Source organism: Trachemys scripta, chromosome 6, assembly GCF_013100865.1.
Source record: "Trachemys scripta elegans isolate TJP31775 chromosome 6, CAS_Tse_1.0, whole genome shotgun sequence".
Taxonomy (NCBI): domain Eukaryota; kingdom Metazoa; phylum Chordata; order Testudines; family Emydidae; genus Trachemys; species Trachemys scripta.
The window spans coordinates 87,873,355-87,899,895 of record NC_048303.1 but is presented as its reverse complement, the minus strand read 5'-3'; the positions used below and the strand labels follow the sequence as shown (position 1 = coordinate 87,899,895).

Sequence of the window (26,541 nt, the reverse complement as noted above, 5' to 3'; positions counted from 1 at the left end):
TCATATGTACGTACTAACCGGTTTGTCCTTTTGTCTTTCTATCAGGGATGTTGTGTAATAAATGTTGTTCTTCCTTTTTTATACTGATAAAGCCTTTTGTTGCGAAATAAAATTAAGTCCATATTGCATTCTGTTTTACCCATTTATTGTGCAGCATCTATAGCCCTTGTTTTCATAAATACAGCAGTTGCATCATACTACTGCAGCCTAGAAGTATGTGTGAGTTTCTGTTCAGCACAAATGCTTTATTAAAGGGCATCTCCTAAGAAAAGGTGAAAAACCAGAATATGTCAAGTTTTAGGCATTTAATATTAGAGCTGGTGTATTCCAATCCCAACCAAGTGAGTCTGTAGACAATCTGCTTGACATAGATTAAGGCCTTGTCTACACTACGGGGGGTGATCGATCTAAGTTACGCAACTTCAGCTATGTGAATAACATAGCTGAAGCACGAAAGCTTATGCTCTAATAAATTTGTTAGTCTCTAAGGTGCCACAAGTACTCCTGTTCTTATAGCTGAAGTTGACGTACTTAGATCTACTTACCACGAGGTCCACACTACGCGATGTTGACTGGAGATGCTCTCCCGTCGACTCCCCTTGCTCTTCTCATTCAGGTGGAGTACAGGAGTTGACAGGAAAGTGATCAGTGATCAATTTAGCGGGTCTTCACTAGACCGCTAAATCGACCGCCGATGCATCGATCACCACACGTCGAACCCCCAATAACTGTAGACAAGCCCTAAGTACAAGCTTTTCTTGTGTTAAATAAAGTTTAAGAAATCATGACCAGAGTATTTTAAAATATTTATTATACAGCAGCTTTATTGAGAATCATGTTATGTAAAGTTACGCTGTGTAGCATATTAAACAACCTTTCTTACAGCCGCATCATGTTTCACTATATGACTCTTCAAAAAACCCTTGAGATCTCAACTTCTGGTGTATAGCTCAGGTTATTCAAATAAACTACTTGAGAAAATAGCAGAAAATACACTCGCTGGCCCTATAGCCAATGGAGAGTCTGTTTTCTCTGAGTTGAACTGAGTTGCTGGTATTGGAAAGCAGACTGGGGAGGAACATACCTTGGGGTTTGAATCACCACTGCGCTATTTCAGTTTTATACCAATGCAACTCCATTGAAACCAATGGAGTTACTCTGGCATAAAATTGGATTGTGACAAACTCAGACCTGATAGTTGTAGGAGGGTGGTTGAAGGTAGGTATATCAGCCCGTTAAAACCTCTTTCTTGTGAGCTGAAAAGAGGTTACCTCAGGTTAATTAGGGACACCTGAGCCCAGTTAAGGGCCACCGTGACCTTTAGAACCTCTTCTGGTGAGAGAGCTGGGAGTAGGGACAAGATACAAGCTGTAGAAGGGTTGGAGGATAGGTTTCTTCTAGGAGGAGAGCTGTTCTCCTTCTCATAGGGGAAATATCGAGTTGGGGAAGGGCTGACAGCCATGAGCCAGTATGATAAGGGTCAGTGCTCTGGTGGGAGCAAGGAAATGGTTTTGTGTGTGTGTTGGGGGGGCGGGGAGGGAGGTTGTTAAGAAAACCACTTGGGACAACCCTTAGGCCTACCTTGTGAAAACTGTGACTAAACCATTGTTAAGAATTATAAACTGTAGAGAAGGACTGATTTCCTCTAGGCCTCTGCTCCCCACCAGAGGGATAACTGCTGAGGCTGATGTGACAATAGAGGTGTGTTGCCACATGTGGTGTTAGGGATGGGATCACATACAGCGGACTCTCCTGGAGGCAAGATAAATCATTCCTGAGATTGGACGACGTGGTAAGGATGCTGGTGCAGGCCACTGCACCACAACAGGAGGCTACCAGAGTACAGATGGCTGCTCAGCAGGAATCGATATAAATACAACAAGAGACTAACCAACTGCTGGTGAATCAGGTGATACAAGACCAAGGCACACTGCAGGAAGTAGTTAGACAACTGAAGGCCCTGATTTACTCTGGAAGGTGACCAGGAGGGAACTCTATCTTAAAGACTAGCGGTTACCTACAAAAGATGATGAAAAAGAGAGATGTTGAGGTTTATCTTCTCATGTTTGAAAGAACAGACCTATGTGAGGCCTTGCCCCAAGACCAGTAGGTCGGTATCCTTGCTCCCTGTGTGGGAAGGCACAGCAGGCCTACCACGATATGGCAGCAGAAACTGTCAAAGACTCTGCCCAGTTGAAAACTGAGATCCTGGCGAGATCCAGAGTGACTACAGCTATAAAGGCCCAGGAATTCCACAAGTGGAGGTTCCAGGATAACAAAGCTCCAAGACCACAACGGTTCAGCTTGAGCCATCTGACACAGAAGTGGTTGCATCCTGAGACCAACAGTATGGAAAAGATTGTAGAACTCCTGGTTTTGGACAGATTCCTGAAAGGATTACTGCCTGTGAAGGTGGGTTGACCAAAATGACCCTTCTGACTACAACGATTTGGTTGCCTTCGTAGAGAGATACTTAATAGCCAGAGAGCTTTCAAGGACTGCCAGAGAAGAGATGTGCCAGTCCCAAAGGCCTGTACCTCTGAAAGTTTGGGTATGACTATATGGGGGAGGAGGGATGCTGAAGTGTGACCTGAGACTGGGAAGGGACTTGGGGAACCGGGGAGAGAAGGCCATAGGATAAGGCCTAATAGACCATAGAATAGGGAGATATCAAGAGCTATGTATAAATGTTATGCTTGGGGGGGGAGCTAGAACATAGAGCAGCTCTTTGTCCTAACAGTGAGGAGCCCATGCAGTGCAACTTGGTGGAACAGTGAGAGACCGTGCTTAATCAATCCTGCAGGAATAGCTTTAACTCCACATAGATATATGTGGCTGTTCAAGTTGAATGGTATAGAGACGGTTGCTTTAATAGACTCCGGAAGTGAAGTCACACTGGTCTCCGGGAAACTGGTGGGGTAGAATGAACTGTCTGAAAAGCAGGGGAATAACCTGCATCCATGGGAAAGTTAATTATTAAATGGCCATTCCTGTACAAATAGAGGTTCCGGGAAGCACAACAAGGCTGGTGGCGGCTGCAATCTCTAAACTTCCATACCCTGTGCTCCTAAGACAAGATTTCCCAGGGTTCAGAAATTTACTCCCAGTGAAAGGAATGGGGGAAAGTAATAACTCGATGTCTGATATCATGATTCCAGTACATAGCCCGCCTTCCATCTTCTCTGAATTAGCCCCAGACTTGTTTTCAGAGTCCCAGAAGACTATGTGAGAAAGATGGGCAGACTGAAGACTGGGGACCAAGATGTTGGCCCAGAATCAGAAGGTGGTGCTTCTAGGTAAGCAGTCTCATCCAGCAGGCATGGAGACAACTCAGTTACTGAACCTGAGGTTGAGACATGTTCCACAAAGACCAACCCTCAGGGTAAAACTGAATTTGGACATTTCAGATGCTTGATCTCCTATACCAGAATATTAGAAAACTAGTAGTCTAGGTAAATGAGGCACCAGCAGAGGGGAAAACCAAAGGTCCAGGGCCTTACTTTGTGATTTTAAAAAAAGGACCTATTGTATAGAATACTCTAACTACAGGAGCAAGAACTGAAACAGTTTCTAGTACTCCAAGGACACAGAAAGGCATTATTCGACATAGCCCATTGTCATTCGTTTGGGGAACATTTGGCAGTGAATAAAATACTAGATAGAATCCTTTGAAGGTTCTTTTGGCCAAGAATCTATATGCAGGTTTGACACTATTGTGCTTCCTGCTCTGAATGCCAATTGCATAGCCCACAACCTCAATTAATGGCCCCTTCAGTGCTCCTACCGGTTATCTAAGTCCCATTTGAAAGGACAGTGATGGGCCTAATAGGCCTGCTGGAGAAATCAGCCCAAGCTCATCAGAGTGTGCTCCTTGTGCTGGACTTTGCTGCCTGGTATCCAGAAGCCATACCCCTGGGAATCAGTGTCCAAGATGATAGCTAATCCAAATATCCTCTCAGATAGGAATACTCAAGGAGATTCTGACAGATGAAGGCACTCCTTTCATGGCAGAGTTGATGAAGGACTTGTGTGTGCTGCTTCAAATACAGGCCCTACAAACCAATGGCTTGGTCAAACGCTTCAACGGAACACTGAAGAGCATGATACGGAAAATAGTGAATTGAGATTGGAAAAACTGGGATACCTTGCTACCCTACTGGAATCTTGTTATAATGGAGGTTCCCCAACCTTCCATAGGGATTTCCCCCTTCAAGTTGCCAAGTTGTTGCCACCCCACAGCATATTGGACATTGCCAAGGAGCACCGGGAGGAACAGCCTCGCTAAGAAATGGGCATCATTGAACATGTGACTCACATGGGACAGAATAACCCATCACCCCAATAGCGTGAGAACATATGGAAAAAGCACAAGCAGCCCAACAGTTATAATCGACAAGCAAGTGTTCTGAAATTCCAGGCTGGGGATTGGGTAATGGTGATGGGACCCCCAGCAGAAAACAAGCCCTTGGTCAAATGGCAGAGGCTATATGAAGTAACAGGCCATTGAGGATGGTTAACTCTAAGGTTCGACAACCTGATCTCTGAAAGCAAGAACAGATCTACCACATCAACCTGTTAAAGCCCTGGCAAGACAGAGGTCATCAAGGTGATGGAGTGAAGCCATGATGTGTTCTCAGAGAAGCCAGGCAAAACTGTGGAAGCTCATTGTCCCGGATCCAGGAATAAATGAGAAGATTAAACCATATTGGATCCCTGAAGCTAAAAGGAAAGAGATCAATACAGAAATGAAGAGGATGCTGGAGTTGGGAATCACTGAAGAGTCCCATAGTCAATGGACCAGCCTAACTGTTCTGGTTCCTAAACCAAATGGTACCATGAGGTTCTTCAATGACTTTTGAAAATTAAATGAGGTGTCCCAGTTCAATGCCTACCCCATACCTCAGATAGATCAGCTAATTGATCAGGTGGGAAAAGCAAGATTCTTGTCTACCTTTGACTTGACCAAAGTTATGGGTAAATCCCTCTGGCAGAGGTGGCCAAGGAGAAGAGGCCACCTTTTCTATGCCACAGAGCTTATAGCAGTACATTATCCTCCATTTTGGATTACAAGGGGCTCCAGCAAACTTCCAGTGACTTACGGATAGCTATTATGTCCACATGCCAGGTATGCAGCTAGCTATTTGGATGATGTGATCATACACAGCCAAGACTGGGGGATGCACCTAGAAAAAGTAGACGCAGTACTGCATACTCTGAGGAAAGTGAGTCTCACTGCTAACCTCTCCAAATGTGCAATAAGGCTAATGGAAGCCAAATATCTCTGGTACATCATGGGGAGAGGTGTAGTGAAACCCCAGTTGAACAAGTTAGAGGCAATACAAAGTGGGCCTTGGGTAATCAAGAAGAAACAGGGCAGGGCATTTCTGAGGATAGTTGGGTATTACAGACAATTCATTCCCTACTTCACCACCAGGGCATCTGTCCCAGACATGGTAAAATGAACCTGTGCAGCCAAAGAAGCTTCTGTGGATCTGAGAATAGCCCTCTGCAGCAGTCCAGTGCTAGTAGCCCCAGACTTCCAGAAGGAGTTTGTACTACAAATAGATGCCTCCAAAGTAGGGTTAGGAGCCATAGTTTCTCTCATGGCTACAGAGGAAGACCACCCAGTTTTGTGTCTCAATAGAAAACTTCTCCCCAGAGAACAGAAGTACGCCATAGTGGAGAAGGAATGCCTCATGGTAAAATGGGCCATGGAAACCCTCTGGTATTATCTGCTTGGATGGAGGTTTACGCATGTTACAGGCCATGCTCCCCTGAAGTGAATGCACCAGAAAAAAATGCAACACTAACAAGATAGTTTCTGTCACTACAACCCTTCTGCTTCAAAGTGCAGCATAGGGCAGGAATCAGGCATGCAGCCCAACCCCATAATGTTGAGCTGGAGGGCATATGTGACAAAGTCAGACCTGACCACTCTCAAAGGGTGGTTGAAGGCAGGTATATCAGTCTTAGAATGGTTAAAGTCCTCTTTCCTAGGAGCTGAAAAGGGTTTACCTCAGGTTAATTAGGGATCTCTGAGCCCAATTAAGGGCTGCCAATGACCTTTAAAAACCTCTTCTGGGGAGCTAGAGGGGAAGGAGGATCAAGGAACAATCCACAAACTGCAGAAGGGTTGGAGGCAGCAGAGAAAAACGTTTCTCCTAGGGGGAGAGCTGTTCTCTTCTCTATTGGGGAAATATTGAGTTTACTATTTTTTGGAGATGTGCAGGTGACCAGGAGCTAGCACAATAAGCATCACTGCTCTGGTGGAAGCAAAGAAGAGTGTGTGTGTGTGTGTGTGTGTATTTTGCGTAAGAGAACCACTGAGGCATACCTTGTGAGCAGGGGCGGCTCCAGGCACCAGCTCAGCAAGCGCGTGCCTGGGGCAGCAAGCTGTGGGGGGCAGCCTGCCGGTCGCTGGGAGGGCAGCAGTCAGGTGGCCTTCAGCGACGTGCCTGCGGGAGGTCCGCCGGTCCTGCAGTTTTGGTGGCAGGTATGCCGAAGACGCAAGACCGGCAGATCACCTGCAGAAACGCTGCCAAATCCGACCACCTACAGGCGTGCCACCGAAGGCCACCTGACTGCCGTGCTTGAGGCGGCAAAAAACATAGAGCCGCCCTGCTTGTGAGAATTGTAAATAAACTACTGTTAAGAATTATCAACATCTGAGAGAAGGGCTGATTTACTCCAACCTTCGCCCCTCACCCACATGCCATAGGGAGAACCACTGAGGCTGATGTGGCAGTAGATGTGCATTGGCACATAACATGGTGAATCAGGCCCATGGCATCCAGCTCGTATATACAAATTGTTTTAAAAACAGATGCATCCAAATCTAGGACTTACTGCAGGAGTGTTGTCCTTTCAGTTGATGTATGCATTGCTAGTGATGAGAACACTGTTAAGAATAATACATGGTTCAGACAGTTGGTATTAAAAAGTAATACTATAAACCATAAGTAACTAGTATTGTGGTAGACAAACCAGCAGAAAGTTATAGTAGTAGACCTTTCAAGATCAGAGAGCCTGCAAATTATGGAAAGAAGAGATTAGAAGAAACCTTTTGTTTTTTTACCTCATTTTGCTCTTACTAAAAAAACAAAACAAAACCCCAACACAATCTGATGGCTCAAAATGCAGAAATAAAGAATGTAGCTGAATACATAATGGTGTCCTGGTACCCTTTAATAGATGGTGACTTTTTTTTAAATCCTTTTACTAGTTTAGTTATGCCCTGGTTTGGGGAATGCACCCCATCCATAGAGCCCAAATACTCAGAATGAATTTCACCCATTTTTGAGCACATACACAGTTATTCCAATGGAAGTCAATTACTGATGTAAGTGCTTATCAGTATGAATAAGAGTTCCACTATCTGGGCCTGTCTATACTCTGTGTGTGTGTGTGTGTGTGTGTGTGTTAGGTATGGTAATAGTATATATAAAAAATACCTATCTGAGGATTGTGTTAATTATTATAAATTAACCTCGTATCTCTCTCTCTCTCTCTCTCTCTCTCTTCCCCACTTTTACAGGAGGCTGAATTTCATTCGTTAAGAGAAGCTCTCTCTTTTGTATCATTAATTGATGGATATTATAGATTAACTGCAGACGCTCACCATTACCTCTGTAAAGAAGTAGCACCACCAACAGTGCTTGAAAATATCCAAAGCAATTGCCATGGACCAATTTCGTAAGCAGTGCTCTTATATTAATATGACAAGGCACTTTTAGTGAGTCTTGAAAGATGAGCTTCAGCAAGTGTGAAACATAAGCATACTTACTGGAATGTGTATTTATAGAAAAAATAGGTTTTTGGTGGGTCGTTTTTTTCAAATTTTCCTTTGGCAAAACATTTTTTGGGGGGGGGGGGGTTTCCTTTGACTTTTGCTTCTGGGGGAATTCTGCGCCACTGTGCAATGCAGATTTTTGCAGAAATTAATGGGTTTCTCTCCTCCCCTCCTGCCCCCCGAAATTGGCTGCAGTGTTGCTGGCCGCCACTAGGGGAAGCTGGATCCAGCAGTGCCCAGCTCTCACATAGAAGACACTGCTGGGGGGGGGGAGGGGTGTCAGGGAGAAAGGGTCAGGTGTATTGGCTGCAGGGGACCCCCTGGCTGGATTTGGGGGGAGGGATTGTGGGTGTCTGGCCCCCCGACTGGGTTCTGGGGAGGGGAGGCAGCGAAACAGGAACTGGGTTGTCATAGGGATTTCTTTTAACTCTACTCCTGAGGGAATTTTTGTGTGTCTGTACTGTTATAGACATACTTGCTGACAGGTATTTTGAAATAAATTACCAAAATAATTGAAACAGGCATGATTATGTAGTGTTATTTTGACAAATAAAATTTGCAGACTTTTAAAATAGTGTTCAGAATTTTGAATTTTTTGGCGCAGAATTCCCCTAGGAGTAGACTTTGTAAGGGAAGGTGCACTCCTTTTCTGATGAGGGATGTCATGTTTTGTAACACCGTTGCACTATATACTTCCCCTTTATGTCTTTGTTGCATGGCTGGGTTGGAGGAAACTCCATATGAAACTCCTGTTGAAATTATTGGGAAAACCTGCAGAGTGAGTGTAGAATGATACCTTTTGTGATATGTTTCATGTTTGAATTTTTTTTTTGTAAATCATAAGAATAAATACAGATGAACTTAAAATATATTTCCTCCACTCAGAGTTCATTTTTTCCTCCAACCCAGTCATGCAACAAAGACATAATGTTGAATTTACATTACCATGGCAACAGTGTATGATGTCATAAACGGAGGCTCTCATAATGTTTTCACTAAAAGATCTAGCAGAACTAGAATCTAAGTTGAAAGGGAAAAAAAGGCAAATTCAGATACCCGTGTCTTCAATCATTGTGAGGGGAACGCAGAAAATTGCTAGCTAGTAAATCTATCAGATTGCTTTTTGTACAGCTGTTGTCTCTTAGTTCAGTTTCTCCATTTCTTTCGAGAAACAGTTTGGTACCTTTATTGATTGTAACATTTCATACAGTTTGAATACAGTTTATTGTTTGAGCTCAGGATATGGGCAACCAGAATGTAAGTAAGCAGAATGTACTGCATTTGATTTTTTCCCCATAGTTTAAACAAGAGAACCAATGTACTTGGTATACATATTTAAATAATAAAAAATTAGTCTGCCACCTAATTAAATCAGGCATATTTCTGGAAATTTTTCATTAACATGAGGGGAAGAGAGGGAATGATCTACATCTTCCAAAAGACATGGGTGAAACCTGTCCTAATATATTAAGCGCCTTCTGTTGACTTTTTGGACATGGGGAAGGAAACTTACGAATTTGAACAGTAGAGTCAGATGTTAAAGTTGATTTTTTAGGACTGCGTTGAATTATGTGCTAGGCCTAGACCCTCTCAAGCAATGCCATTCATCACTAAGGCTAATATTTTGTCACAGACAGATCATGGGCAATAAAGAAAAATTCATGGAAGCCTGTGACCTATCCGTGACTTTTTCTAAAAATATGCATGAGAAAATGGGGAGCCACACCACCTTGGAGGGCCCCAGCTTGGAGCTGTGGGGTCCCCCCACCACCTGTGGCTCTGAGCTCCAGGGCATCCCTGTTGCCCTCAGCAGCTGGAAGTTCCCAGGGGCCTCACTGCCCACAGCAGTCGGGAGCTGTGGGGCACCCCCATCACCTGCTGTGACTGGGAGCTAGGGGCCCCCACAGTTCCCAGCCACCACAGGTGGCAAGGGGACCCTGCAGCTCCCAGGCGCCATGGATACAAGTCACAGAGGTCTCTGGAAGTCATGGAATCTGTGACTTACTTGACAAAATCTTAGCCTTATTCATAATCCCTCGAACAAGACATGGATAGTTAGATAATCCATAGCAGAGATGCTATATAGTTACTTGATTTCCCAGGAAAAATCAGTTTCCATTGATGGATGATTCAGTACATTTTTTTTTTTTTTTTTTAACAAGTTTTTCTTTCTCCTGTGAGCTGCTTGTCCTTGATAGGCATGTTTCCTTACCTGCATATAATACTGTTGCTAACAGAACAAAGCCCTGGTGTTTGAAAAAGCAAACACCATAGCACATAGATACACTCCTTCTATTAGATACCCACTGTTGACATAACTAATGCTTTCTAATAATGGTGTCATTGCTCAAAATCTCTGCTGTTTTGCTTTCTGAAATTGTACAGTAGTAAACATTTTTTCTTTTTATTATAGCATGGACTTTGCTACCAATAAACTGAGGAAAGCAGGCAATCAGACTGGCTACTATGTTCTTCGTTGCAGTCCTAAAGATTTTAAGAAATACTTCCTCACCTTTGCCATAGAGGTCAGTGTACTGCACTGAGCAGTAACTGTAGCCTGTATTGCACTAAAGCAGAGAACACTGCTGCATGATTTATTTTTCATTTACATACAGTAAATCGTTGAGTTTGTATCTTCTGTTACATGAGCTATGTATTCTCCTATTCATTAATGTCATTGAGGTTCACAATACTTTTTTTTATTTACATGCTATTTATTGCTGTATAATTTGGTTTGTTTTGGTTTATATGAAAAAATCACAAAATTATCAGTCCATCGGCCTCTTCTACCAAAATTTCAAAAACATAAAAAAACAGTAGCTTCTTCTTTAGTGAGGTATACTAAAAAATAATGTGTGAGCTTTCATACTGGCTTGCAGCAGTTAGTTTAGCTACTGTAACACATACCTTCAAAGCTGTGCACATTTCAGCAGATGACACCACAACAATGCTGCTGCGTAGATGGAAAAGTATCAACTACTGTCTTAGAAACATAGGAATCTTTGCCATCTCAGGGAAATATAATCAGTGGAGAAAGAAATGTTTTATAGAATTGCACTGCTCATTCACTGAGCATATTTAGGCTTTTCTTTCAGAAAGGAAAACTGTGTGTGAAAGAGAGTTTCTTTTAGCTGATCTGGTAAAATCGTCCGCCATTCAGAGCAAGTTTGTATCATTTCTTGCTTTAGTTTTTCCAAGCAAACAGTTAGAGAGCTGCTGTGATTTGGTATTCATTGGTATGTTTTCCACAGTGTTGTAAAGCAAGGGCATGTGACAGCAATATAGGAGCTTCTATAAATTAGAAATGGACAACTGGACATTTTGAAAGTTTGACTTAAAGAAATGTGCTGTGTGTTGAGACTGTGTGCCAAGTTTCAGCTTGGAGTTAGAACTATGCTGTAGACAACAAAAATAGGAATCTAGCCTAGGTCTTTGTAAGGTGCCTGTCATAAGAACCATACCTGCATCAGTGCACAGCACTACAAAATACATTTCACCATTGCTAATAAGTTTTCTGTTTGAGCACTCAAGATGTGAGGGTTCTTGCAACGTTACATTTCCACCTCATCACTTTTGTTGCATGACGTAACTTATGTTAGTAGCAATAAAGGACTCACTTATAACTGGGTCCATTCAGTCACTTTGCTTTTAAATCTCTTGGTTGCAGTCCCGATAGCTAATGTTGATTAGCTCCCGATAGCTAATCAACACTTCCAGTGATGGAAATAGTCCCTTACTAGCCTTATCAGTGTCTTCTCATTTTACTAGATACTGGAATTAAAATATCAAATGACACTAACATGTTACTTGAGAATTTTTCTCTTTTAATAAATTGAGTGTACATAAATTGTTTACATTTTTAAATTGGATGTGTTGGTCTTTCCTTTTCTAATTAAAAATCTCTATAGCGGGATGGTGTCGCTGAGTATAAGCACTGCTTAATAACAAAAAATGAGACTGGAGAGTATAATCTTAGTGGAACGAAGAGAAGTTTTGGTAACCTTAAGGATCTGTTGAATTGCTATCAGACAGAAACGGTCCGTTCAGACAACATCATTTTCCAGTTTACCAAATGCTGTCCTCCAAAACCAAAAGGTAAGACTTATAAATACAAACATGTCTAATTATTTTCAGGTTAATTGATTTTTTGAAAGAGAAATTAGCAGGTCAGTATATTTGCCCAACAGACATTTTCATCTCCTTAGTCATTGAGATTTCAGTGCTAGTGTCAGCTTGGGTTTGCCTTGGTTTGTAAGCAGTTACTCACAATGCTGTGATCCCCTTCCACAAAGCATGACCATCCCAGCTTGCAGCTGTCCCGACTGAAAGTAAAACTGGCCTCTTAATGATTGAAAAATTGCATATAACAGCATTTCTTATCTGATCAAGTGTTTAGCTATAGGTTTGTATCATGAAAGAGCTGCTAAATTTGCCATTTCTTATTCTAAAATGCACATGATGTACCATGAAAAGTGGTGTGGAATGTTTTCAGCATTGTAATGCTGTACTTGTCAAAAATAAGAGTGCTTCAGAAACTTTAATAATCAGGAGAAAGAAGAAAGAGAATGTTATCTCTAGTCAGAAAGATCCAGGTTTGACATTTGTTTGATTAAGTCCTGTAATACTGTGTTATTTATTAAACAAATTATTCTCTCCCTGCTATGGTATCCAGATTAAACTTCTTATCACAGTAGATTTACACTTTAAATTAATAATTCTGTTGAAACAATATTGTGATAAGTCTTTAACAGAGATGTTCTCTGGTTTTTGTTTGTTTTTTTCCTTCCACTCCTACCTTCTTCCCCTCCTCCCGCCAGATAAGTCAAATCTTCTAGTCTTCAGAAGCAATGGTATTTCTGATGTACCTACATCGCCCACATTGCAGAGACACAATAATGTCAACCAAATGGTCTTTCACAAAATCCGGAATGAGGACTTGATATTTGTAAGTTCACTAGTTGCATCTAGTTGGCCATTTTCATGGACAGTTGCACAGAGAGTTCTGAAAAGCTAGTCCCTGTTTGTATGCCATTTAAAATAGACTTAATTGCAGCAACACATTTTGCTACAGTAGTTCTTTAGTGAGAATTTAAAAAAAAAGTTTTAAATTTGGGTGTCCGTTTAATAATAAAGTTTTTGTTTTTATAAAAATGTCTTTCCTTTTTATTGCATCACCCACTGTTTTCTCCACCCACAGAGGCTCAAATTCTTTATACTCCCAGCCTCCAGTTTCCTTCCCTATGGGTTCTTGCAACCACCTGTCCCCAGAGGTCCCCAAACAGTCAAAGGAGGGGGGAACCTTCATCTAATCAAATATTTAGGTTAAACTCTTTCCAGTACAGTTATTCCTCACTCCCGGTCATCTGACCCTTGAACTGATTGTATTAGCTTTAAAAGTTTTCTACGTACATTATTTATGGAGAACTTTAAGTGATCAGAATTGACAGAGGAGGTTGTCTGACTGCTCCTTCCCTGTAACCCTGACCTTTTTTATATTTTAGAATGAGAGCCTTGGGCAGGGCACCTTTACTAAGATTTTCAAAGGTGTAAGGAAAGAAGTGGGAGACTATGGCGAGCTCCATCAAACTGAAGTCCTCTTAAAAGTGCTGGATAAAGTGCACAGAAATTACTCTGAGGTTTGTCTGGTTCTTGGGTAATATGTTTATTGATTGTTGTCTGTAAACAATTACTGTTCTTTGTTACCTTGAACAACTTAAGATGGTGTTATATGGTAGATGATTACAGTTCAGTTTAATCCAGAGCCAGATTCTTTTATGCACCAAGCATAATTTTGTGCAGGAGAGGTGAGTAGGCTGTCAGGAAGCCACTTTAAGGCTCTCTTATTCTCTGCCTTGCATAGCTGCACCTCAGGCTGTGGCCTAGGGACTGCTGTAACTAACCTACACCATCTGACAGTGGTCCCCAAGGGACCACATCTATCCACGTGCTGAGAAATGCCAGAATGCAGCGGTGTTCCAGCTTTGCCCACTTCTACCCCTGGTACTCTACACTTTGGACCAGGGGGACTGGTGCAGGGGCCAGCTGTCATGGCTTCACACCTTCTGAGAGCTTCACCCCTCCACACACCCCCGAGAGAATTCTCAGCTGACCATATATGGTCCTTTGCACTCTTGAGCAGCAGAAAGGGGCCGGATCCAGGGAGAGAATTTGGCCCCAGATTTCACCTTTGATCCAATACACTATATGCAAATGCAATGAAATACTCTAGTTCAAAATTTGTGAGCAGTTAACCACCTTCCATTTGTTGTTTATGGCCATCTTTTTGTGGAGTTCAGATATCTGCCATAGGTTAAAAGAGATTCCCTATGAGCGCTGCTCACTTTCTGTATGTATAAAACATTCTTGTCCACCAATGTTTTTCCTGTCACCAAGAAATTAGATTGCTGACTAAACCATGTATGCACTGTGGATAAAACAGTTACTAAAAAAAGTCACTGCACAAGCCAACAAGATGGAATCAGTTATGCAATTTTCTTGCAGTAAGTTAGGAATTAAAGCAATGTGAAAATGTGGGTGGTTTTAATATGTTTAATTCCAAATAATTTAACAGTTGATTTTTCTTCACTGATTATCATTCTCTCTGCCTTGCACTTGCAGTCTTTCTTTGAGGCAGCAAGCATGATGAGCCAGCTTTCTTACAAGCACTTGGTATTGAATTATGGAGTATGTGTCTGTGGGGAGGAGAGTAAGTAAAATCAATTATATTTATATAATTTCAAACAGCTCTCATTACAGTTTCTGTTCCTGATATTGTGTAAAAGCCTGCTGCAAAATTTATTTGCATCCTAGTCGTACAGGGGTGGCTCAGCAGGCATTCTTGTGAAAGAGTGACAGTTACTCCTGGGGGAATTCTGTGCCACTGTGCATGTGCAGAATTTATGCCCCCTTGAGATTTCTTTGCTTCCCTGCAGAAAAATGACTTTCTGACAGGGAAGCAAAGGGAAGCCACAAGAGCGGTCATGCAGCCCTCCCAAGCAGTATGTTTTGGATGCTCAGGGCAGCCAGCAGAGAGATAAATCACTGTAGAGCAGGAGGGGTGACTGGGAAAGACCCAGCTGGTGGCTTCTACCTTGTGCTGGGCTCAGCTGCTAGTCCCAGCTGGGCTGGGGAGGATGGGCCCTTCCTCTTCCCCTGCATGGCATCCAGGGCGGGGTCAGACCCACCCCCAGATTTCTCCCCTGTCTGCAGAGCTTCCTGCAGCCTCACCTGATTCCTGCACCCATCGCTCCTCAGCTGCAGGGGGAGGGATCCCTGTACAGGGAGCTGCTCCCCCATCCGCCTAACCCCTGTGCATCCAGACCTCCTCATACCCAAACCCTCCCACCAAGCCTCACCCCCCCTTCACTCAGAACCTCCCCCCAAATGAGCCCCACTCCCCCAGCATCTGGACCCCCCCACGGAGGGCCCCACACCCAGACCCCCTGTCGAGCTCTATACCCCACACACACACACACAGACCCCCCCCATGCTTAGGCCCAACCAGCTTCACCTGGACCCCCTGCAGAGTCCCATTACCATTGCATCCAGAACCCCCCAACAAGCTCCTGTGCATCCAGATCCACCCCGCACCTGGATGCCCCACGGATCCGCCCGCATCCAGATTACCCCTCATAGAACCCTCTCAACCCGCATCTGGATCTCCCCACATTAAGCCCCTCCACACTTGGATCCTGCCTTGCTGAGCCTGCCTGCCCACATGGAGGGGCAGGGCCCTGGGGTGTTCTTGGGGCAGGTCCGGTCCTTGCTGTTTCAGGGTTGGGTGCAGCCTCACCCCTGAGTCCGTGTCCTGGTGGGGAGCTGCACAGTGATCTCCCACCTCTGTGCAGCCAATGGCCTCTGCTCCCCAGTGCCATGCTGGGGCCTCCACATTTATTTGGCAAATAAAATTTGCAGAATTTTAAAATATTGTGTGCAGATTTTTAAGTTTTTGATGCAGAATTTTTAACTTTTTGTCACTCAGGAGTAAGTGACATCAGCAAGCATCATAGGAAATTTGAACAGGTTGTGGGAATATGCAGTGTAACCTTTTGTGAAGGATTTGCTAATACATCTGTAGAGACTGGCAAAGGCTTTTAAGAGCCAGCTTTTCAGAATCAGCTGACAAAATAGTTTCCACAATTTGTCCACCTGCCTTTGCATGTCCATAGTGATCAGTGGTGAGCATAGGTGCCTGATTGTTCAAGCAAATCACCATTTGCCCTGCAAAAAGTCTTGATTGTTACCCTTTGCACATGACCAAATGCTGATTTTTGTGGGGACAAATACAATTTTGGAAGGTGTAGTCTAGGCAACTAGTTCTGAAAATGTGGCCCCTTATTTCAACAGAACTCTGCCCCCCTCCTACCTTCCCTCCAGTAAAAAAAAATCATCCTAGGAACTGTATATGGGTATGTAGCATGTCCTTAGTAACTTTTTTTAAAGCAACTTCAGATTGTTGTTCTAGATTTTATTTATGTATTCCCTCATACGCCAGGCTTTTATATGAGCTAGTTCTCCTGTTTTTGTAGGTGTATATTGTCTTAAGGCAGATTAGTGTTAGTAGATCCCTTATCTTGGGGTCATTTTTTACCCTCCACTCCTTTTACTCAGACCAAAGGCATAGAGGCCAGGTTTTGCTAAATAAACTTTGGTTTTCTGTTTTAGTTTTTGATGTGGCTTTTCTAAGTTATTATAGAATCGTATTGTTTTCTTTCTGAGATTCCCATTTTTTAACAAAATAAAACATTTTATAGTAACAGTAAGTGTCGAAATCCCTTTTTTTTGTTTGATCATGGGAGTAATGAAGAGCTCAACATTCTGCAAGATGTCCCCTGAATTCAGTTAAAGGGGATCTGCAATGATTTTGTAAGCAAAGTTGTTTAAGATCCTAAATCCTACTTATCTGCATCATAAAATGTAAATGCCCATATATTTTCCTTGACTGCTCAGCAAAGCCTTATCCTTGCTTTGCAGCTTGTCTAGAACTTTCATGATGAGAGAAACAACATGAAATAAATAGTATAAATCAGTGGTTCTCAACCTTTTCTACACTGGGACCCACTATCCCATTTAGCAGTGTAGGAGGGCAGGACTCCACCGGTTGAGAACAATGGCCCTTATGTTTGTGTTTGATTCTCAAAGTTATTTTAACATCATTTTGTGGGGTGGAAAGGGATCATTTTAAATTGTAGGATGTCAAGGAATTTTATTTTAATAATTACTAAAAATATTTAGTCCAGAGAAACAAGAAATGGTAGGCAGCTCTTACTAACTGTTTCTCTTACTGCCAACTAAGGGATGTGACTCCCACTACTTAGTCGCATGGGGTGGAGTGAGGGGTATGTACCTTACTGACTACCATGATCAAGACCAAGCAAAAAATCACAATCACTAACTATGGTTGTTTCCTTATTAAAGAAAGGAAAAGAAACATTAAACAAAACAATACAAATGACAGAATACACGTGATAGACTAGTGACTTCTATTACAAACTCTTCTCCACAGATAGATGTCTAGAGTTTTTAACAGAGATTAAATCCTTGAGAGTCAATCACCTTTGGGGGGTGCTTTCTTCTTGATAAGTTAAGACCAAAGTATATTGTTTCCCAAAATTAGTCTCTTGTCCAGAAATACATGGTCTAACCATCTGGTGATTAACAGGAGAAACAGTCAGGGTAGGTGAGGTAATATCTTCTATTGGACCAATAATAAAAGATATCACATCACCCACTTTGTGTCTCTAATATCCTGGGACCGACATGGCTACAACTACACTGCATAGGAGAAACAGTAATTTAAGTTACACCAGTATTTTCATATCCCAATACAATTGTTACAAGATCCCTTAGCTTAGAGTCTTAGTTAACTTTCTCTCACCAGTCGATGTTGAAGGCTTGGAGGAGGTATCCTTGGGTTGGTTTATTCTTGAGTCTTCTCTGTGGCAGTTTGCTTGTGGAGTGCTATGTTGAGCAGGATAGCCGAGGATACATGTGATGGAAAGGGTGCTCACTTCAGAGTTTGTATACCCTTCTCCTTCCAATTTTCATTACATTATAGGAAAACGCTCCTCTTTCACGCTTGTTTAGATTCAAAATTAGTTGCTTTTGCTCTTTGGTTAGCTTCATACCTTGGGGGTTGGCTTAGGTGACACCTTCAGCTCCTGAATGTGCAGTCTGCCTAATGAATATGCAGCATTTCTTCCCGCCTTTGTGCTTCTTGGGACAGGAAAGATCTATTCCAGATAACTTTTAAAATTAGTTTTAACTCTTTTTATTCAGTCCATTTTCTGAGAGAGTCTTTCAGTTTTGTTTAGAGTTTAAAAGGAAATTCAATTCTGTTTTTTTTAAAAAGTCCATATACTCTTTTTTTAATAGAAAAGTTTTTAGTTGTCAGAATAGTCGTCTTAAATTTAAATAACTCTTACAAAGTCTTGAGCTTAAATAATTAAAAGGTGTTGACTTTGGAAAGATTATTCTGGTCTTCTGAAGTTGGTTGAGGGTTTGCCACTGCCAGTAATTAATTCCCCTATAATATAAATATTCTGTACTTAACTGGCTTTTTACACTACTTTAGCAAGATCATTAGATTCCATGCTAATACATAAAGCTTTTTACTGTTTTAATAGCAATGACATTAGAAGCTGTATTAAGAGCTTTGCATTTATCTAACATATCTGTAAGAATACATTTCACAAAGATGTTTGCCATTTCAACATTTAAGAAATAAACAAAAGTTTAAAACATCTCCATATACACATGTTTTTCTCTAAAGTTCCTAAGAACAGAAGCAGGTTTTCTTGCAGGAGGGTGAGGATTGGTAGACTCCACTTTACCTAGTTGTATTGCTCTGATAACACACCCTACGTCCTTTTACTATTAGGCCTCTACTTAAAACATAAATGTTTTACATGATCTGTCTTCTTTAAGTGTGCTTGTCCTTGGAAAAATAGAAGTAGAAACCTTCTGGGATTTCTGTGATTAGCGTTCACATTTTGTAACATAATTTTACATATGTATTGTTATACTTCCGAGCACCCTGGCTATAGCATTCTTGTAACTGTATGTTAATATTCAGTAAATATTCTCCTTGGTTTCCCAATTCACTTGTGGTGGTGTTAGCATACACACTTCAATTGTTGTATAATGTACTGTATCAGTAGGGAATTTTATCTTCAGACAGCTTGTTTAGAAGTATAGTAATTTATCTTTAAACTCATAATTAGACTCTGTAGTCTATCTACTTCTAAAGATATGGGAGATTTAAATAGGTAACTTCCTTAGTCCACTGAGAGGAGGCCAGTCCCTTATATTAGCAATGACTACATTTAATTCAGATAAGTCTGCTACAGATCTGAGTGAAATTTATTTTGTATAGTTCTGAAAGCACTGCATGTTCTCTAAAAGACTAAGTTGCAAGCCAGTTTTTGCATTATAAAGCAGGAAACACACTGTGGTTACAATAGGTTTCATGGTGTTTGGAGTCCAAATGAGGAACATTAATACAATTGAAAGCAGAACCTCAGGATCATTTCACTTCACTTTAAATTATTTGTTTCTAAAAAAATAAACCACTGAGACAGTGGCAACCATGCAGCTGTGCTATATGGCTTCCTAGGTCCTTGACTAGAAGACTGTTTAAGCAAGTGTTGCCAGATTAATACAGGCAGGCTGTGGGGAAAGGGCCTCTTCTCATGGCTGTGCCTACACAAGATAAGCTGTTAGCACAGTTTGTTTTCAGAGGGGAACTGCTGTTGTTCCAACAAAGAATGTGTTTCAATAGCAAAACCTTCAATTCAGCAGGATGAAACCTTAGATTTAAAAAAAGAAGAAAGTTTGTAAACAACTGCAGTGACTGAGTTGAAATGATTGTTTTATTAATGCAATATGACATTGATACACTTATACATTATGATGCTAACTTGAAACCACATTACTTTTATTGTCACAAGGTAGGGGGAGGTGTTAAAAATTGGATCTGTTTCTTAGTAGTAGCAGTATGTTTATAAAACAAGAATGAAAAATTAAACAGTCTTTTTACCTTTTTAAACACTTTAAATCAGATATCCTGGTGCAGGAGTATGTCAGATTCGGATCCTTGGACACATATTTGAAAAAAAACAAAAATTCTATCAATATCTTATGGAAATTGGAAGTTGCCAAACAGTTGGCATTGGCCATGCATTTTCTGGTAAGTCGTTTTTTTCTTTTTTAGTTGATGGTCAAATTCATATGCTTGGTTTATTATCTATACATATTATACAAACACACACAAAAATCTACATTAAAAGATTTTTATGCAGTCAAGCACTCAAAAGTTAGGCAATGCCAGAATTAAGGCTGCTTGTGCAACCTAGTTCAGCCCCTTTGTGAGTTCGCATGAAGATAGTCTTTAATTACATAATCACATACTATTTTTTCCTCAGGATCCATGCCTCATTCAGTTCACAGAATGGACAGTGTTCAGTTAATGAGCAGCTAATTCAGTATTTTGTTTTCTCCTTATTGTTCAGTTTGTGGACGTACGCCTAATTTACTGCACACTGTTCATACACTACTCTGAAGATAGCATTATTAATTCTGTCATAAGCTTTTCTGTAGTACTTATTGCAGTGGTAGGCAACCTGAGGCCTACAAGCTGCACGCGGCCCGTCAGGGTAATCCGCTGGCTGGCCACAAGACAGGGTTTACATTTACTGTCCGCAGGCACGGCTGCCCGGAGCTCCCAGTGGCCGCGGTTCACAGTTCCTGGCCAATGGGAGCTGCGGGAAGCAGCAGCCAGCCCGCACAGCTTCCCACAGCTTCCATTGGCCAGGAATGGCAAACCACGGCCACTGGTAGCTGCGGGCAGCCGTGCCTGTGGGCGGTCAATGTAAACACTGTTTCGCGGCCTGCCAGCGGATTACCCTGGCAAGCCGCGTGCAGGCCACAGGTTGCCTGCCACTGGCTTATTGGTATAGTATCTGAGTGCGTCACAAACGCTAATTAATTTATCCTCACAACATCCTTATCCCCATTTGATGGCTGGGAAGCTGAGGCACAGAGAGACAGAGGTCAAAAGTGTCCACTAGGGCAGCATTCAACTGTCTTAACCACGAGACCCTCACTTTATTTTCTGCAATCCCCTACCTCATTCACTACACAACTTCCAAATTCTGCAACAAATGGGGCAGAGGTCTTACGAAAAGCAGCCTCCTTTACCATGAAGTCCTGATTCATGCCCAGAGCAGATCCATCCTATTCACTAAATGAAGCAGGGGACCTGTGGAAAAAAAAGTATGTGTTTATGTAATTAAAGACTATATCATAATGCGTACGAATAAGGGAGCTGAATTAAGATTGTACAGACAGCCTTAATTCTGGTATTTTCTGATTTCTGAGTGTTTGACTTTGCAACCTTCATGATATTCTTCTAGCATAGCCTTTTGTATACGATTTCCTAGTTTTTTTTTTTTTTTTTTAAAAAAAGCAAACTGAAAAAAAAAGAAATTCCATCATATGGTTCCTCAGTAGGGTTGGAAGCTTTAGATCCACCTGACAGACATCTGGCACTAGAGGTAACGGAGTAACTGCTACCACTAGTAGATTGTCATCCACTGTGTGAACCAGCACTAAAGGGAGATGAGACACTCACCTTGATAGTGGGTTTCACAGATATTTTCCGGCACCAGAAGACTGATGAGACTCAGCTGTCTTGGGTTCCATTCCAGGCTCCCCTCCAGGGAGTGTGTTCTAGTGGGCACAGACTTTTGCACATTCCACCAAGCTGATTTCTTCTGCCCCATCCCCATCAACCTGTTCCTGTCCCAGTCCTTTCTCTTCCTCACCGCTGGCTACTTGTGACAGTCCCAATCTCCTTGCCTTCCTAATCCAAGACCCTACTCCTCAGGCTTCTCGTCCCAGTCCCAGTCTTTTTTTCCCCAGCCATCTCCGCCTCTGAGTTTTCTTTGAGTCAGAATCTCTGCTCTCCACACCCAGTCCCAGGCTCCTTGCCCAACTAATCCGAGTTTCCCCCTCCAACTCCCAGTCCCAGTTTCTCTCCTCCAGTCCCAGTCTCACCAGACTCCTTGTCCCAGTCTACTCCTTTCTCTCTCGCAATTCAGATGACTTCCCCCTCTGTGGTGCCAGCAGGGAGGGTCATTTGAGGCATAGGAGAGATAGGCCCTGCTCTCAGTTCTAGCTCCCAGACCCATCACGGTTCAGAGTAGCAGTTACAGGGAAAGCCCTTCTGAGCCTTCATAACCCTGAGCTGGAGCATGCTTAGCTAATCTGTGGAGATGGTGCATGCACAGTTAGTCGGCACTAGGAGCTGTGAGAGGCTCCAGCACGCTCAGTGAGGATGCAGTTTGTGGAGATTTTAGCTGTTAATGTTGAAGAAGTCTTTACTGCATGTGCAAACTGATTTTTTTCAAAGGCTTATAACTTGGGCAAATTTGGGTTGGTTTTCATGAGGATGGCAAAAGGTACATACATCTCTGACACACATGCCACCCCTGCCAAATTTCAAGTCTCTGCTCCAAAGCACAGAGGCAGTAGAGCATTTCAGGTGAAAGATCTTAATTTTTTAATTTGGGCAAAGTAATGTATATTTTCTTATCCTTCTCAAAAACAACTGAACCATTCTGGCTGAAATTTTCCAAGAAAATTGAGCCTGATGCAGACATCGGGCATGAAAAATTTCACCCCTGACAGTTAAAGTTTCATAAAGTTATAAGCAACTGGGCATAGGGCCTTATAATGGGAGGTGTTGGGCAACCTTAATAATGGACGGTGCTGCCAGCCCTGCCTATAATTAAGGGTTGATCTGTGAGCAGTATTCCTACTGAAGTTAAAAGGGACTTGAAAGGAGAAGAGGGGACAGAATTAGTCCCATCTGAGAGTTAACCACTTACAAGATTACAAGATTGGTGTCATTCCTTCTCTCATGCTGCTTCATAAACAGCTCTTATTTTGTCCTGTTTTGTTTGCCAAATGGTCCCCTCTCTCCTCCTTGGAAATCCCAACTTAAAAATAACTTCTTCCAGGAATCATGCCTACCATTTCCCCCCTTCATCTTCCTATGCTCAATATAAATTACCTTCTAATAGTGTTAATAGCTAACACCAGTAAAAGCTGCTGCCTTTTTCAAATTACTAATATACTTCAGGCCTTAGTTGATGTCTGTCTAGTTGTAGAACAGGGGTCAGCAACGTTTGGCATGCGGCTCGCCAGGGTAAGCACCCTTGCGGGCTGGGCCAGTTTATTTACCTGCTGATGTGGAGGTTCGGCCGATCGCGGCCCCCACTGGCCGCGGTTCGCCGTTCCAGGCCAATGGGGGCGGCGGGAAGCGGCGCGGGCGAGGGATGGTGCTGGCTGAGGCTTCCCGCCTCCCCCATTGGCCCAGAACGGCGAACTGCGGCCAGTGGGGGCCGCGATCGGCCGAACCTGCCGTGTCAGCAGGTAAATAAACTGGACCGGCCCACTAGGGTGCTTACCCTGGCGAGCCGCGTGCCAAACGTTGCCGACCCCTGTTGTTGAACATATATTAAAGCTATCCAAATTTTAAATCTAGATAGATAATGGACATAATTTAACCAATATTTAAATTTTCTAACCAGTTGGAGAGGAATTAGTGGTGTCATTTTATTCCTGCCTGCAATATGTGATCTATTTAATTTTCTAGACTAACACTTTCTTTTAAATGCCTTCTGGGTTTTACCTGTTTATTTACATAAAAATGTATTTATCTTTATCAGGAAGATAAAAGCCTGGTTCATGGGAATGTATGTGCAAAAAATATCTTGCTTATCAGAGAAGAAGATAGGAAGTCTGGAAACCTTCCGTTTATCAAGCTTAGTGATCCTGGCATCAGCATGACAGTTTTGCCAAAAGACAGTAAGTCTTGGAGTCAACTGTCTTGGCTATTGTTTGTAACATTGAAAATATTTGTATTTTTATTCCTCAGAGCTCTCATTCTACTGATTGTTTATTGTGATAAGCTCCTCCAGCCTTTCTCCAGTCCCTAAAACACCATCCCAGACAGCAGTTAAAACTGCATCTTGTTGCCAACAAATGGCTATAGAAAACAGTCAACATTTTCTGCTGGATGATTTTATTTGGTTTTAAATAAGTCTGTACAAAAACACAAACAGGTTAAGATGGTGCATTGGGAAGACTGGCATTTCAATATAGATTACTGTATGTTCTAAACAAAACATCTTTTCCAAAGGAATGTTTGACCAGACTGTAATGTGCCATGACTCAGTCTACTGTACTTGTAGCATACTGCTGGATTAGTTGTCACTGCAGGTCAGGATTGAAGTGCTTTATCATAGTAATGTGGAGAGGTTTTGAGCACATATGGAAAGCCCAGCAGTTTCAAAAGTAACCAGTGATTGTTAGGTGCCCAATTTGAAACTACGGGGGCCTGATTTTCAAAACCATCCCCTATGCATCTCAGGCTGGGCACCTGAAATCACTTCACTCTTGAAAATGATGACCTATATATCCATAATATGCTGCTGTTCTGTCACTTTTACAAGCTGTGAAATGCTTTCAAATGGAATAAAAATATTAATATTAATAGGACAACATGCACAAGTAGATGCATCTGATGATTGACTACTAGATGGATATATAATGTATCCATTCTCACTGACTCCCCTTTTTTGTCTTTTAAAGTGACCCTGTCAGGTGAAAATTCATATAGTTTTAAACAGGTTTCCTTAGCTGTGTTACAAATAACACCTTAGATTATTCAGATTGGAAGCATTTTTAAAATATAAAGTACTAATCTTCATTGATATTGTTTACTTTTTATTTATTTATTTTTGCTATATTCAGTTTGGAAGATGAAAACAGACTAATCCATTTTGGTTTTAATCAGTTTTACTTTATAGTTTATATATGTTGGCAGGATGCAGCAACCTTTGGAATTTTTAAAAGTTGCAATATTTCTTTTGATGGTAGTCTTTCTGTAAACTTAATTTCAAAAATCCTAAATCTTGGGTCTAAACTGATCTGACAGTATCCTTTTAACTTGTTACCCCAATCAGTTTTAGTTTTGATCAAATAATGAAGACTCAAACAGTTGAATTCCTCTGTATGCACACTGCTGCTTGTTGCAGAGTCAGCATGTTGTGCCCCATCTGAAAACTACTAAGCATGTGCCTCTGATTTTTCACCCTCTCAGTCTTGTGTGGGAACTACTATTTCTTGATGGTAGTGGGAAAGGGCATTCATGTCAGAGCAACAATATGATGTAGAAATTCCTTAAATCTGGCTTCATGGGGCTATAAAGAGAAACCAGTCAATGAACTTTTAAAATTAGAAGCAATGATACTTCATCCTTGTTACAAGTGTTCATCATTTGTGCATGTGTCATTTAGCATTTACTATTGAAGAACAGAAACTTCAGAAGAGTTTGAAGTATTTCATTCTAAAAAATAAGAGATAATTGTAGAAATTCAAACTTTTACTAATTCGAATGTGTTTAAGTAGAATTTGCAGATAAAAGTAGACACTTCAGTATTATTCGTGACCTGTTGTGTTTTCATGATTACATAGTTCTTCTTGAAAGGATACCCTGGGTTCCACCTGAATGCATTGAAAATCCTAAACAGCTAAGCTTGGCAACAGACAAGTGGAGTTTTGGTACCACTTTATGGGAAATCTGCAGTGGGGGAGACAAGCCCCTTAGTGCACTGGATTCTCCCAGGGTAAGTATTGGCAAGTAGAGTTTGTTGTTACTGTATCTGTGAACACCATGTTTCTTTGTTGACTATACTTTCTAGTCACCTTTAAAATGCATTTTTAGTGCAGTATCATGTTGGATCTTGCAGAGAGTCCAAACTCCAAATTATCCAATGCAGAAGTGTTTACAGGTATAAAAATGTCTCTAAAAATAGAATACAACTTTAAAAATTTCCAAAATTATTGCTCCGTAATATTGCACGTCTTTCCTGAAGGCATATTTAGTCCATCTCTCTTGAAAATTGTCAGGAGAGTCCCCTAAACGTGAAATCCAACCCTTTTCGGAGCTTTACACAAACGCACTTGTACCCATCACAAAAGCCTAATCTTGCCTGTGGCTGCTACTGCAATTTCCCAATAGCTCCCCCAATCAGCTCATTTAATAACACATTCCTAGCAGAGCCACTGGGTAGACACTTACCTGGAAGGAGAAACATCTGAGATGCTAGCCCCCTCTGACTCATCCACACTCTCTCATAGTCAGAATAAGGGTAGAGACAGACCTCAGCCAGCCCACAGGTGGGCAAACCTTTCTTACTGCTTCATCCTAATTAGGCTGCACAGAATCACCTGTGCAAAGGAAATAAGTTGGTCTTTCTCATTTAAACCAGAAATGGCTGTTCTGCCACAGATACCATGTTTGTCACAAAGCTGCTGAGAATGGTATTATACACTAAAGCATCTTCTCTGTCTTTAATCCTAGAAGCTACAGTTTTATGAAGATAGGCACCAGCTTCCTGCTCCAAACTGGACAGAACTAGCAAATCTTATAAACAACTGTATGGATTATGAGCCAGATTTCAGACCTTCTTTCAGAGCCATTATACGTGATCTTAACAGTTTGTTCACACCAGGTAAGCTCATGAAGGAAAGGGAATGGATTTTTGGTCCAAGGTTGTAAACACTTTGGGGCAGGGGCTGTTTTGTTCTGTGTCCATAGCATGCCTAGAATAATGGGATCCTGGTCCAAGGCACTACCACAACATAAACAACAGACATTATAATGAATCTATTTTATTGTTTTC

At 41.8% G+C, this 26,541-nt stretch overlaps 1 protein-coding gene across 3 annotated transcripts in view; it reads left to right on the top strand.

The window, feature by feature from the left end:
• JAK2 (Janus kinase 2) overlaps positions 1-26,541 on the top strand; it is a 142,664-nt gene that overhangs the window by 91,793 nt on the left and 24,330 nt on the right. For all 3 annotated transcript variants that reach the window (XM_034773224.1, XM_034773223.1, XM_034773221.1), the window contains exons 8-17: positions 7,535-7,692; positions 10,203-10,314; positions 11,698-11,884; positions 12,607-12,734; positions 13,291-13,425; positions 14,408-14,495; positions 19,849-19,976; positions 23,521-23,659; positions 25,331-25,482; positions 26,220-26,370. In XM_034773224.1, coding sequence (XP_034629115.1) covers positions 7,535-7,692; positions 10,203-10,314; positions 11,698-11,884; positions 12,607-12,734; positions 13,291-13,425; positions 14,408-14,495; positions 19,849-19,976; positions 23,521-23,659; positions 25,331-25,482; positions 26,220-26,370 — 1,378 coding nt within the window. The remainder of the gene's footprint in view (positions 1-7,534; positions 7,693-10,202; positions 10,315-11,697; positions 11,885-12,606; positions 12,735-13,290; positions 13,426-14,407; positions 14,496-19,848; positions 19,977-23,520; positions 23,660-25,330; positions 25,483-26,219; positions 26,371-26,541) is intronic.